Raw genomic sequence first — 15224 nt, forward strand, 5'->3', positions numbered from 1 at the left:
GACGCTGGGCTCTGGCTCTGTCACTCCAGGCTCTCCAGGACCCACCAGAGAATGGGACTGCCCTGTTAACATAAGCAAGGACTTAGCACAGAAGCCACTTGAGAACTGCGTCCCTGTGGGTCTCTCTTCTTGGCCACCGCAGGGCCAGGGCTGCCCTGAGGAACAGCTGCTGAGGGGCCCGGAGGGTGGGCATTGCTAGGTTGAATGACAAGTGCCCACTAGGGATAGGGCCTTTGCCCAGTGCAGTGGCTGGGAGCAGTGTCAGCTCCTCTGGGCGCACTGGGCCTGATGTCCCCCAGGAAGGCCCAGGGCCTGGGCAGCCCCTGCTGGCTGGGGTCCCCCCTGCAGGCCTCCTGAGCTTGCTGCCCCAGGCAAGGCCCAGGCTATCAGGGGCTGGTCGCAGTCCTGCCGGGCTCCTAGCTCAGCTATCGGGGGGCTGTGAGCTCCCACCCTCGGCCTGGTTTTATGACTTCACAGTTTCTCCTTCCCAGAAGACCGTAAATCAGGCCCGCAAACCCACCTTGGTCCCGGCGTGAGCGTGCTGGCCGCCCACGCCCAGCAGGGGACCACATTGGATTCCTGGTCCCACTCCCTAGGGACCACAGATCCTGTGAAAGGGGCTCCCTCGGAAGCTGCACACACTGTGCAGGGAGGACTGGAGTGGGGGCCCCAGGTGACAGGCCTGCACAGGAGCAGGGCAGGGTTTGTGGGGTTTGCCAGGGTTGGGGGACCACGTGGAGTGCTCGGCCTGTATGTGTGATGCTCGGGCCTTGGAAGGCTGGGCTTGTGCCCTTGCCTGCCTGTCCCTGGGTGCTGGGTGGGAGTGAGGGCTGCAGGTGCCCTCACCAGCTGCTGTGTCTATCTGGGACTGTCACCCGGGAGCCCACCAGTGTGGGGGCACATTCTCCACTCGGCCCTCTCTCAGGCTCATGTCGCCAGTGATGACAAGGCCACCAGGACGTGTCCTCATACAAGGCCCTGGGAGCCCCTCCTGCCCACCTGGATGCTGCACTACTTCCCTCCGCCAAGTCCCCTACTGATAGTGTCTCCTCCTCCCACCCTTCCCATGTGGTGCTGCCGTGGGGTCTCTCTGAAATGCTGGCTTCAGAGCTGCACTCATGTGCCATCAGAGGCTCCCCCAACTGCAAGGTGGCACTCACAGGCCTCTGGGAGAGACCTCACCTCCTGTCAGCCCAAGGGACCCTTCCTCTCCCTGCCCCCTGTTCAGCACCTGCAGGTCCCGGACGACCTCTCTTTCTCAGCCCTTCCTCACCGTGTGGCCGCTGGTTGCCTACTTCTGCATTGGTCTCCTATGCACACTGTGCACCCTGGCACCCGGGAGCGATGTGCGACCTGCCCACCTTTGCAAGTCTTGCCTTTGGCTCAAGGCTGGCTTGGGGCCGGTAAAGACCTTTGTGGTGTCCCAGCTGTGGGTAACAGTTGGCCCAGGCAGCGGTGAGCTGCCTGGCACAGCAAGGGACCAAGCCAGGCTGCCTGGGCAGAGGGTCTGGGAGCCGGGACCACGTCAAGCCTGTGACTCTGAGGTCCCAGACCCTGCCACCCAGAGGGGAGGGAGTCCGGCCTGGGGAACAGAGAGGGGGAGCTGTAGCTTCCATAAGGGCCCCCACTGGGTGGCTCAGCAGGTGACAGCCTCTCCCCCGACCGACCTCAGACCGCATGGAGGTGCTATGCTGCCGAGAACCCCGACTCCTCCACCTGGAAGATCTACGTCCGGAAGCCCTCCCGGAGCCACACTCTGCTGTCACCCAGCCCCAAACCCAAGAAGTCTGTGGTGGTGAGTAGCCCACCTGCCACCAGGGCGGGGCCTTCTTGCTAGCAGGTGGGGGGGGGGCATGGGGGCCGCAGCACAAGGCTTGGATCTCACCATGCATTTGACCTGGTGCGGCCTATGTCAGGATGCCAGCGTCGTTTGGGACACTGGGCTATACACCTGATGCTAGGTTCCTGCTATCCCAATGTCCCCCGACTTGGGGGTATGTAGGATTGGTCATTCCAGGGTCAGGGCATGAGAGCTCCAGAGACAGAGCTCTGGGAGCAGGACGTGCCGGAAAGAAGGCTCTTCAGAGGGCCCTGGGGTTGGGCTTTCCACGTGGGGTGCAGTGGGTGGTGAGCAGTGGGCAGGGGGCCATGTGAGGTGGGCAGTGGGAGGGGAGCAGCAGGGGAGGGAGGTGATGCAAGGGTGTAGCGAAGGGGGTCTGGAGGTCACAGGGCAGTGGAGTTTGGCAGGTGCCAGGCAGAAGTCTTGTGACGTGGCTGGGGTCATAAGAGGGGTTGGGGCTGATGCTGGCATGGTTCCGCTTCCTGGCCTGTGCCCACACCCTCTGTGGAGAGACCTGGCCTTCCCAGTTTCCAGCTGCCAGTGGAGCCTCCATGCCGACTGTTCCCCATGCTGGAATGTTCCCCCAGATTTCCACACAGCCTGCTCCCTGACTTCAGGCGCCCTCTTCATGCCCTGCTGGCCCCTAGCCTGTTCCCTCCATATGCATTCACCCTTACTGGTCACAGCTCCCATTACCACTTCCACTGGCACCATCTTGTATGTCCGTCTGTTTCCTGCTGTTCTGTTAGTGAGGCCATGAGCTCACAGGGCAGCACCAGGGCCAAGCCCCCCATGTGACCCCCAGCAGCCCTGCCCTGTCTCTGTGTGAGGACTCTGGAGCTAGCCCCAGGCCTCAGGTCCCTGTTCGGGTGTATGTGGTGGGGGCTGGGCTCAGGGTAGCTGCACAGGCACTTTGGGGCCAGCGTAGGGCCTGGCAGACGATGTCCAGGAACTGCTAATCTATTGTCTGTTTTTTTAGGTAAAGAAAAAAAAGTTCAAGCTGGACAAAGACAATGGGGTGAGTCCCGGAGAGAAGATGCTCACAGTCCCCCATATCACGTGCGACCCCCCAGAAGAGCGGAGGCTGGACCACTTCTCTGTTGACGGCTATGACAGTTCTGGTGAGAACCCCTCAAGCAGGTGTGGGCCGCAGGGCCGGGAAGGTCACTGCCTTTTTTGGGAGACCGAGCAAGCCAATGAGTTTCTCCCTTGGGCTGGGGTCTCTGATAACAAGGTATGAACAGACAGAGGGTGGAGCTTCTAGAAACTTCTATAAACCTTCCAGCCGCCTTCCCCTCAGAGTCTTCCCAAGGAGGGGTTGGCCACACCTTCTGATGCAAGAGGAAGCCTGGGCAGGTGACGGGATGGGTCAGCTCTGTCTGGCCGTGCTGAGGGTAGGCTGTGTTCCTGATTCCAGCTGCCTGGCTTCCTCCCAGCTGAGCCCACGGGCTGTGGTTGGAAAGTGTCTGGGGTGACCTCTGGGCCCACTGGCAGGGACACCAGAGGTAAGGGGTCTGGGGATGGTGCCCTGAAGGAGAAGCACCAGGCCTGGGTAAAACGTGGGGGGTCTGATGGGACAGGCTGTTCTCATGCAGCCCGGAGGCCATGAGTCTGTACGTGATGGTGTGGCTCAGACCTGCATCCCTCCTCTCACCCCTGCATTGGGGGCCGGGATGAAGCTACCTTCTGCAGCACCTGACAATGGCAGGTGTCTAGGGTTTAGATGCCCTCCATCCCGGGTGAGGGGTTTTACCCACGCTAACTCGTAAGCATGGCTCTTTGACGGACATGGAGAGCGAGGCCCTGAACGCTGGGCTCGTGTGCTCTAGCCACACGGCGGGAATACTGCAGTGCCCAGTTGTGGCCCCCACGAGTGAGGCCCTGGAGGCTGGGCTCGTGTGCTCCAGCCACACGGCAGGGACACAGCAGTGCCTGGTTGTGGCCCCCATATGCCTCCTGCCAACTTCTGCTGTTCCCAGAAGTGCAGCTGGCTGAGCACACACACAGCAGGTGACCTGTGGTGATGCCAGGGCATCAGTGCTTGGCCTCCCCACACTGCTCCAGGGCAGACCTGGCCTCCTGGCTGCTTCAGGAGGCACATGTGATGCATCCGTCATCTTGGGATCAGTTTTGAGACAAACCTCCTGTAGGACAAGACTGTGAACTGGCTAGCTCTACAGAGTGTGAGGGGCTGGAGACCTCATGCTCCCTGGCCACAGATGCCCTTGAGAGTTAGGAGAGGTGGAAGGGACTGCGCTTCTCCCTGGGAGCTCCAACTTCTCTCGCATATGACTTTAATGCCCACTTCTGGGGACTGTGATCCCAAACTGCCAAATTCTCTAGCAGCTCTCTTAAAATCAAATGTGAAGGATTCTGGCTTTTTCTGACCTCTGAGCCCAATGTGGGATATTTGAGATGGCCGTGCTGCCACCAGGACAGGGGGGTGCCCCTTGCCTTCCCAGGAGAAAACACAGTGAAGCCTGTTTGCTCCACAGTACCTCGTGCAAAGGTGCCACCTGTGGCCCTGCTCGCTGCTTCCTCTGAGGCAGACATAGTGGTGACTGTGTTCTGATACAAAGATGGCACTTGCTGGCTACTGCACTGCAGCACCAATGCAGGGGCCCCGGCAAATGTTTGCAGAAGCACCTGTCCCAGGGTGCGGTCCCCCTGGGAGGAAAGGGGCACCGGTTTTGAAAACACTTGGTTGTCATGGTGCCAGAAAGAAGCACTAGTTCAGGCCCACGGGAAACAGTGGCCTTGCCCTCCCAGCATGGGAGAGCCCTCAACTTCCACGTGGTGGGGGGAGCACAGCATTCCAGGTGGTGGGGGGAGCACAGCATTCCAGGTGGTGGGGGGAGCACAGCATTCCAGGTGGTGGGGGGAGTACAGCATTCCAGGTGGTGGGGGGAGCACAGCATTCCAGGTGGTGGGGGGAGTACAGCATTCCAGGTGGTGGGGGGAGCACAGCATTCCAGGTGGTGGGGGGAGCACAGCATTCCAGGTGGTGGGGAGCACAGCGTTTGAAGCCCACTCCTCTTTGACCACTTGCTGTTGCCCAGACAGACATCACGCACTTGGGCCTTGCATTGGTTCCTGCTCACCTTGTTTCTGCTCACCCGGTTTCTGCCCCTTAAGGCTCAGACCCCTTCTTTCATGACTCCAAGGCGTGTCCCTCTAAGGAGGCTTGATCCCACCCTGGAGGGACTGCTCCCCACTCTCCCTGCCTTCCATGCCCCGTGGGAGGACTCCATGTGGCCCAGTCCCTTGGGGACTTAACCCCACTGTTCTGGACTCTGGGCTATTAGAAGCCAGGCCCTGCCTCAGTTGTGCCAAGTGGCCAGGGTTCCATGCTTGGCAGAGGAGGTGGGTCATCCACCTTGCCCTCCCATCCAGGTCATATGATCCATTCCCTCCTCAGCAGCTGTCCCTTTACCCTTTGGTCACTTCTGTATCCATCCCTCCTCTCTCAGACCTCTTCCCAGTGCCTGGGACCAACCCGAATGTTCCAGCTTACCAGCAGTTGTAAGGATGCTGTCACGTCTTATGCATGGCAGAGAGGGTACAAACTCACACTGTTCACAACCCTTTGTGCTCGCAGACACCAGCCCAGCCCGCCAAGCTCCAGTTTATTCAGGATGGCTCACCTGCATCCCCCCATCCTTGGCAGGAGGCCGGGTGGTGTTCCTTGCCTCTTGGGGCTTTCCTGGGCATCCAATGTGGAAGTCACCAGGCAAGACCAAGTCCAGGCACCCACTCCACTGGGCACCAGGCTCCCTGGGGCCTTAGATGCCATCAGGATTTGGCTGGGACCCGGCCACATCTCTGAGCCCCTGGGATGTGCTCCCGCCTGCCCGCTGGAGCCGGCACAAAGGGCGATTGTGCCAACCAGTGCCCAGTGCCCCCACAGCTCTGGATTCAGGGCTGGGACCATTGTCTCCATGCAAATGGGGGCTTTCTGCGCATGCTAACGGGCAGGTGGGCGTGGCCGGGGGCTGGGGACGCAGCCTGTGTGCGGCCTGGAGAAGCATCGCTTGCTGCTTGCTGAATGCGGGGCAGCCCGAGTCGATGCCATCCATTCAGCCTGGTTAGTGTTATGAAGTCATTAGTGCTGTCTGCGGAATGTTAATGAGGGGCAAGTGCGGAGAAAGTCAGGCGCCTTTTGTGGAATGCTCCTCTACGGAGGTTTTTCTTTCCCGCTGGACTTTTTTCTTTCCTAACTTGATAAGTCAGCCCAGGCTGGAGCCACCAGCTTTCTGGAGCCTGAGCTGTCGACCTGGCCCCCAGGGACCTAGAGCGGCCTCTGATACTCCTGAGTCCCCTTTGCCCAGGAGGCTCTTGGAGAGTCCTGGCATGGGGAGAAGGGCATGTGGATCCCCGGGCAGATGCCACCCCTGGGGAAGCCCCACAGCCCCACTCCCTCAAGGCGGGTACGAACAGCCACACTGATCCCCCGCAAAGGCAAACCCAGGCCTCAACCTTGCCTGACTGTGCTTATTGTTGTGTGAATCTGCAGATTAGGCAGAAGTCCCCTTGACCCTGCCTTAGGGCTCCTACCTGTCTGTGCCGTCCACCTGCACACAGGCCCCTTCAGCTTGTGCTCTAGCTGGTGCTATGCAGTGTTGGCCCCATTTATAGATGGAGAAACGGAAGGACAGGGCCATGTGGGGAACTCCTGAGGACACCTGTGTGTCCTGACACCCCACTGAGCCTGCTAAGAGGCACATGCAGGTATGGCAGTGGCAGACCTCAGGGGAGGGAGGCTGGGAAGGAAGAAGGTCCCTCACGGTGGCATCAGAACACAGACTAACCTGCAGCAAAAATGGGCTGCGTGGTCCCTGCAGAGCAGCCTCACTAAGGGGAGGAACCAGCGCTCATCCCACGCGGCAGGGTCTGCTGCCGTTCCCCCCACCTTCTGACCTGGGTGGGGAGGGAGGGGAATGGCAGCAGCCACCCAGCCCGAGAGCCAGAGCGCAGCAGGGGCTGGCCAGCCTATCCCTAGTGTCTTTGCAGTGAAGCGTCACAGACTGCTCATGAAGGATGCATGGGGACCCAAACTCAGGCGCTTGGCTTGGCAGTGTCAAGGGGCTGGGGACCTGCGAGGATGCGGTGGCCACTGTCCATGCCTAGCCTGGGGAGCCTGACACTCACAGCCCGGCTGCTGCCGCCTTGGGGGTCCTGAAGATCCTCTGTATGCTTGCGGGGTGGGGGCAGACACAGGCAGCCTCCTGCCCAGAGGGTCCAAGCAGGCACGGGCCATCCACATCTGCAGGTCAGAAGAGGCCTGGGCTGGAACCACATACTGGCCATCCTGCCTCGCTGTCCCTGCCTCAGAGCCACTGTATTCACTCTGCCCGGAACTGTCTTTCCTGGATCCCAGAAGTCCTGAAGGAGCCACCTCCATCCTGCGCTGACTACCCCGCCCCTCCTCCACTCTAGTTGTCTCCACAGCCAGGTCACCATTGACCAGGTTGTCCAGTCCCCTCCTCAAAGGGGAGTGGCCCTTTGTCTTTCACCACTGACCCTTCCCGAGCTGGTACCATATGTAACCCATGGTGGGTACACGATAAAAATGCAGGGCCATGCCACCAGGGTTTTGTCTTGACAAAGGGGCTGGAGGCAGGTTGTCAAGAGCAGGGCTGGCCGGAGGTGGCCTCCTGAACACCCGAGTGCCCAGGAGGGCAGAGGAGACTTCCCCAAATTCACTGGTCCTGGAGGCCGCCTCAGAGGCCTTTTGCTGCTCAGAGAACACTGGGATGGAAGGTCGGGGTCTGTGATGTAGGGTTGGGCAGCACATACGTTTCCACCTGGCCTGGAGGTCATTCTGAAGGGCTTCTGCGGAGGTGTCTTCAAAGCTGTGCCTGTGTATGTCACCACGTGTTTGTCAGGTGACCTGGGATGACTGTGTGGTTTCCCATTTGTGAAGTGGGGCAGCGTGCTGGAGGAGCATGCGTCACATACCCAGAGGTCCCCAGTGTGGCCTGGGGTCTCATCCTTCACACTCGTGTGTGCGCTTTTTGGAAGCACGCGTCATGGAACAGCCTAATTTCTCACTTCTACGCTTGTGAGCCTGGTTCTCACAGGGTCAGGCTATAGCCTCCTCCTGCTCCCAGCTTGACATCCTCAGCCCAACACACCAAGCCTGGCCTTTCACCCACTCCTCCATTCAAAGCTGTGTGTTCTGATTGTGCATTTTTGGTGGCTGCTGCAGGATTAAATCCTGAATGCTTTGCCAATTGAGATCAAAAGTCACCCTAACTCCTCTGAAACCTCACTGGGACCTCAAGGTGCTCCAGATCCTACTGTCTCCTGCCATTTCCTAGGCCTTTGTTGCCCAGTGTTTTGGTTTTGTCTTTTAAACAATCCTCTTTTTGTTGATGCTGCATACATCTAGATATTTACTCACAGACTCACTGTTTGGATTTAATTTCCTTTTTTCTGAAGTCTGTGATTCTTTCAGTGAAGGTAAACTCTCAGTTTCTGGTTGTCTGAAATATTTTTACTTTGCCTTTATTCTTGGATGATGATTTCGTTGGGGGGAAAGTTACAGCTTAATGTGTACATTTTGTCTGAAGACTCTGGAGCTATAACACCGCAGTCTCCTAGCTTCTGTGGCTCATCAGGCTGATGGATTTTCCTTTGTAAGTGACCCTACCTCTAGTGACTTCAGAAACCTTCCTTTTGACTTTAGTGTTCAGAAATTTCACTGTACTGTACCAAGGTGGTGGATTATTTTTATTTATCATGCCTACAATTTGTTGTGATTCCTGAATCTGAGGATTTATGTCTTTCGTCAACTGTGGAAAGTCAGTACCATTATGTTGTAGAATATTGCCTCCCCTAATGCTTCTGATCTTTTCCAGAAACTTCTATTTGGCCATCTCATTGTCTTCCTCAGCTGTCTCATAGATTTTCTATCTCTGTCTCCCTCTGCTTCATTCACAGAATTTTCCATGCAGTTTCTAACTCTTGAGATGTTTCTGTTCCACTACTTTATCCACCCACTGAGACTTTCATTTACATTATTTTTTCCTTTCCTATAAATCCTTGTATGTGGGTTTAATTTGCTTTATTTTAGCATCTTGTGCCTTTCTCATATTTTAAACTACAACTTTAAATCTTTAGGTCATTTGAACCTGTGTATTTTGTACCCCCTATCATGTCATTTCATCATCTGCAGTTCTTGGAGAATCTAATTCTGTTCACTGTAGTTTTTCCTGACTCTTGCTCATGATGGCTCATTTCATTGAGGGTTTGCAATTTAGATCATGAGTTTGTGTGGTGGATGTTTTTGTTTGTGGGGTTCCTATGTATCCTGTATAAGGTACATGCCTCTGGAGAAGCTGTACTTTTGCTTGTACAGGGTGACTGAGTGAACCAATCCAGGACCTTCATGATACATGTTTTAGATGTGGGATCTTCTAGACAACCTATGCAGTGTAAACAGAAACCCCAGTCTCCTGTGAGAGCAAGTCTAAGTTACATATATTGAGAGGAGAGTTTTATTTTATAAAGTCAAACTGTCTTTATTTGCAGAAGACATGGTTATCTATATAGAAAATCTGATGAATATACAAGATGACCACTATGACTAATATGAGTTTAGTAAGGTGGCAGATACAAGATTAATATGAAAAATCAATTCCATTCATATATTCTTGCAGCAAATAACCAGAAATTGAAATTTTTAAAATACAGGCATGTCTCATTCTTATTGACTGCACTTTGGTTTGTTGCACTTTGCTGATAATGCATTTTTTACAAATTGAAGGTTTGTGGCAACCCTGCTCAAGTTGAAGCCAGTACTCATTTACCATTTCAATAATCCTAGGGCCCTTAAGAATTATGCTAAATCTACTCTGCTTATGCTCTATAATGGAACAACAAAGCCTGATGACAGTACATCTGTTGACAACATGGTTTACTGAATATGTTGAGCCCATTTTTGAGACCGACTGCTCAGACAAAAAGATTCTTCTCAAAATGTTACTGCTCATTGACAGTGCACCTGGTCATCCAAGACCTCTGATGGAGATGTACAAGGAGATTAATGTTGTTCTTATGCCTGCTAACACCATATCCATTCTGCAACCGCTATAAGGCTGTAGCGGTCATAGAGAGTGATTGCTTTGATGAATCTGGGCAAAGTAAATTGAAAACACTTTAGAAAAGAATCACCATTCTAGATGAAATTGAGAATACTAGTGATTCATGGAAGAAGGTAAAAATATCAACATTAACAGGAATTGGGAAAAAGTTGATTTCAACCCTCTTGGATGACTGTGAGGGGTTAAAGATTTCAGTGGAGGAAGTAACTGCTGATGTTGTCAAAACTGCAAGAGAACTAGAATTAGAAGTGGAGCCTGAAGATGTGGCTGAAATACCATTAGTTATTAGAGAAATGCCAATGAAAAACACCATGAAATACCAGTACCCAATTATTATATTGTATAAAATTAGGGAGATGGATGATACCAAGTGTTGGTGAAGATGTGTTGGAGGTGGAACTCTCACATGCTCCTGGTGAGAATGCAAAGTCCAAAGTGATGCAACCATTTGGGAAACAGTTCAGCAGTTTCTTAATGTGTTAAATATATACCTACCATATTCCACAGCCATTCTATTCTTAGGTATTTATCCAGGAGAAATAAGATCATACGCATGCCACCATTTGTACATGGAATATTCGTAGCAGCTTTATAAAAACTGGAAACCCAAAACTGGAGCCAACCCAAATGCCCATCATTTGAATAGATTTTTTTCAAAGTTGTGGTATATTCCTACAACGGAATACTACTCAGAAATACAAAGGAAGGAACCATTGATACACCTACAATATGGATAAATTGCAACATAATTATGGTGAGTGAAAGAAGCCAGACCAAAAAAAAAAAAAGAGTACATGGTATCTTATTTATGTAAAAATCTACAAAATGACCACTAATATAGAGTGGCAAAAATATCAGTGGTTATCAGTGGTTACCTGGGGGTCAAGGGTAGTGGCAGGAGGGAAAAGGACAAAAGGGCACAAAAAAACTTTTGGGGCAGTGGATATGTTCATTATCATAACCATAGCAATGGTTTCATCGTGTGTCAAAAGTTACCAAATTGCACACTTTAAACATATGCAAGTTATGTCAATTATACCTCAATAAAGCTGTTTATAATAAATATGTAATATAAATATATAATATATATTTTGCATAGCAAAAAAATACTGAAAATACTTTTTTATTGATAACCTAAAGAAACCAGTTGCCACTCACCTATAGGCAGGGGGCTAATTTAATTGCTATATAAAAATGCTCTTGGCCAGGCCGCGGTAGCTCATGCCTATAATCCCAGCACTTTGGGAGGCCAAGGTGGGCAGATCACAAGGTCAGGAGATGAAGACCATCCTGGCTAACACAGTGCAACCCCATCTCTACTAAAAAAATACAAAAAATTAGCCAGGCGTGGTGGTGGGTGCCTGTAGTCCCAGTTACTTGGGAGGCCGAGGCAGGAGAGTGGCGTGAACCCTGGAGATCACACCACTGCACTCCAGACTGGGAGAGAGAGTGAGACTCCATCTCAAAAAATAAAATAAAATAAAATAAAATAAAATAAAATAAAAAAAATAAAATAAAATAAAAATGCTCTTGTAAATAAAAATTAAAGGGTTCACAGAAAAGGAAATACCAATGATTCTTAAGAATGAAAATATGCTGGATGACTTCAATTGTGACAGAAATGCAAATTAAAGCAATGGGGTTTTTGAAACTTACCTAATTATTAAATATCAAAGAGTTTGATAACACTCTATGGGTATGTGTACAGGGAAACTCTCGGTCATTGATGTTGGAAAAATAAATTGATACAAACCTCTGTGGAGATAAATAAGGCAATCTCAATCAAAACTAAAGATGCATATGCCTTTGAATCATCCTAGAAATTTATTCTACACATATCTTACACATTTGCAAAACAATCCATCATTAGGATGATTTCTGCAATTGTTAAATAGCAAATAATTGCAAACCACCAACATGCCCATCAGTGGAGGCCTGCTTCAAGTATCATATCTCCATTAAACGGTCATCAAAACTGTGAAGCTGTACTCTCATCACTGGTGCAGGCCATCCCTGATATCTGATCCTAGAAATAACAGTACATCTTTCAGAAAAGTATGAAATCTGCCATCATGTGGGGGCAAATACAAGGGTTTACAAAACAAAGTTTTATCTGCCTTGTTCTGTGTCTTGGAACTGTTTGAAGAACATTGGGATTATCTTTTCTGTAAAGGTTAAATAGAACTGAGTTGTAAAACCATCTGGGCCTGATAAATGTTTTATAGGACATCTTTAATAATTTCTTTTTAGTCCGTTTTATGATAAGTTGTTATACATTAGTTTATTGCATCTTTTGGAGTGATTTATTCACTCCTATTTAATTGCCTCAAGTGTTTCAATCGTGTTGCCACTTGGTACCAACTAATTTTTTCCTTTAGTGATTTTATGGTCTCTATCATCTCTTTGTTTTTCTTTTCCTTTATGCCTGAACTTTTGTAGTTTTTCTCCTTTTTTCTTAAGCACATGAGAAATTTATCTATTTTATTTATATTATCAGAAAACTATCTTTGTACTCTTTGTTATCTATTTCATTAATCTAAGCTTTTATAGCTGTTAATTCCCTTTTCTTGGCTAACTCTGTTTTCTTTTACTTAAGAGTCATAGTTCATTTATTTGAAGTTCTTCTACTAAAGGCATTTTTAAAGGCTATAAATTTTCCTCTGATTGCAGCTTTAGCTGTGACACATAGATCTGATTATGAAATATGTTCCTTTTCATTGCTTTCTTGATAGTTTTTATTTTGTGTTTTGATTTTTCTCTTTAGAGTTCTTTTAATGTCTTCTTAATTTTTAAGCAGTAAATTTTTATCACTGTTATTTATTTCTAATTTAGTAGGCTTACAGTGAAAGGATGTAGCCTATGAAGTCTCCACTTTTTTTAAATGAAGATTTTCTTTGTGTCCAAGTATGAAAATAAGACCATTATTTTTGTAAATGCTCCACAGACCTCAGAAAATATTTTCTGTATTTGTAGGACACAAAGTTTTATTTGTATACATGGACAGCTAAAATGTATATTGAGATGGATTGTATATACATACATACATATATATATATATGTATACATATATGCTTATTCATTGCCTCATTTAGGTCTGCTCTGCCCTTAGTTAAAAAAAAAAAAAAAGACCTAATACATCTGCCTAAGATATATTGAGATGGATTGTATATACATACATACATATATATATATATGTATACATATATGCTTATTCATTGCCTCATTTAGGTCTGCTCTGCCCTTAGTTAAAAAAAAAAAAAAGACCTAATACATCTGCCTAAGATTCTGAGACAGGAAAATTAAATCCTTCCTGTACAATTATGTTTCTCAAACTTGAGTGGCAGGTTCCATGGAGTGGTTTGGAGCATAGCCTATATGGCCTACCTTCTTAGGGCCATGGCCCAGCTCTGCCATTTTCTTACGTGGCCCTAAGCAAGCTACTGCATTCTCTGTGCCTCAGTTTCCACATCTGTGAAATCAGGATCCTAACTGTGCCTGCTCCCAGGACTCCTGTGTTGACTGAGTTAGAACACATAAGTGCTCACCCAGGTCCCATATGCAGCAAACAGTCTTGTGTCTCTGTCTACTGCCAAATTGGCCCCAGGCTCTATCAACACCAGATCTGCTCTGCTCTCCTTCCAAACACTCATACCACAAATCTAGGGGCTATTCTTTCTTTTATTTTTCTGTCCTTAATATTGTATTACTTTCTAATATTCACTTTAACTTTACAGATGAGTAGAATGGAATAGATGTGTTTCAGTACAGAACTTTTTTCTTATGTTTGCTTGGGCTCCGCTCCTCTCTGTTACCTATGTTGATAATCTAGGATTTGTTGTCTAACATTTTTCCTGATGTTCATATAATATTCAATGAAATAAAATACATGTGACATAATGAAGGCATTATCATTGTTTTTCAAACTCATGGGATCATATCATACCTGCTTTCTGCATCTTGTTTTTCTCAATCAGTAAAATAGTAAAAATGTCCCTAAGGCTGCTGGAACAATTTTATTTTGATTTAATTCGATCTCTAATTGAATTTTATTTCTATTTCAATTCTATTCTAAAATTTATAATCTCTGCTTAATTTCCTTTGGTGTACATATTCTGTGATGTTCTCTATTGCTTAAAATTCATTTTGTTTCTGAACATAGGTTCTTGAACCTGTTTCTATGTACAGAACTTTTATTTCTATGTGATAAATTTCCAGAATGTATTCATTTGCTAGAGCTGCCATAACAAAAATACCACAGGCTGGGTGGCTTACATGGCAGATATTTATTTCTCACAATTCTGGAGGAGAGAAGTCTGAGATCAAGGTGCCAGCAAGGTTGCTTTCCCTGAGGCCTCTCTCCTTGCCTTGCGGATGGCTGCCTTCTTCCTGTGTCACCACATGGTCGTTGCTCTGTGCACTTGCATCCCGGTGTTTCTCTGTGTGTCCAAATATCCTTTTCTTTAAGGACACCCGTCACATTGGATTAGGGCCACCCTAACAGCCTCATTGTAGCTTCATCACCTCTTCAAAGGTCCTGTCTCCAAATATGCTGAGTCACATGCTGAGGTATTAAAGACTAGGGCTTCAATTGCAAATCTTGTGGGACACAATTCAGCCCATAACACAGGAATAGGCATGTTAATTTCAGTGATGTGGCCAGGTTGTTTTTCTTGAGTTGTCTGACCTTGAATTCCACAGGCAGGGTTCCTCTTTCCGGGCCGGCATTCCTGCCCACCCATCCTGGCAGAGTGACTTGTTGTCAGCCAAGTGGGGCAGAGTTTCTCCACTGTACCTCTATTGACATCTAGTGCCGGATAAGTCTTTGTTGAGGGAGGAAGTCCTGTCCATTGTACGATGTTTAACAGCATCTCTGGCCCCTACCAGGAAGCCAGCAGCACCATTCCCTCAGTTATGACAACCAAAAACATCTCCACAGGTTGCCACATGTCCCCTGGAGGGCAAAATTGCCCCCAGTTGTGACCTGCTGGGCTAAGGTGGTCCCTCAGGATTCTTTCTTAAAACAAAACAAACTTTATTTGGCAATAATTTTGAACTACAGAAAAATTACAAGCATGAGATATAAAACACCTACATACCCTTCACTAAGACTTACCAGTTACATTTTGCCACATTCGCTTTATCATTTGAACCCCTTTCTCTACATTATATTCACATAACATGTTTTTCTGAAACATCTGTGAGTTGCATACTCCACAGCCCTTTGCCCCTAAACATTTTGCTGTGTATTTCTGAAAATTAAAGATATTATTTTTGAAAGC

At 49.1% G+C, this 15224-nt stretch overlaps 1 protein-coding gene across 2 annotated transcripts in view; it reads left to right on the forward strand.

Moving 5' to 3' along the window:
• KCNQ1 (potassium channel, voltage gated KQT-like subfamily Q, member 1) overlaps positions 1–15224 on the forward strand; it is a 407135-nt gene that overhangs the window by 147869 nt on the left and 244042 nt on the right. For both annotated transcript variants that reach the window (XM_011930101.1, XM_011930102.1), the window contains 2 exons: positions 1673–1795; positions 2820–2961. In XM_011930101.1, the coding sequence (XP_011785491.1) occupies positions 1673–1795; positions 2820–2961 (265 nt within the window). The remainder of the gene's footprint in view (positions 1–1672; positions 1796–2819; positions 2962–15224) is intronic.

Source organism: Colobus angolensis, unplaced genomic scaffold, assembly GCF_000951035.1.
Source record: "Colobus angolensis palliatus isolate OR3802 unplaced genomic scaffold, Cang.pa_1.0 Scaffold84, whole genome shotgun sequence".
Lineage (NCBI taxonomy): Eukaryota > Metazoa > Chordata > Mammalia > Primates > Cercopithecidae > Colobus > Colobus angolensis.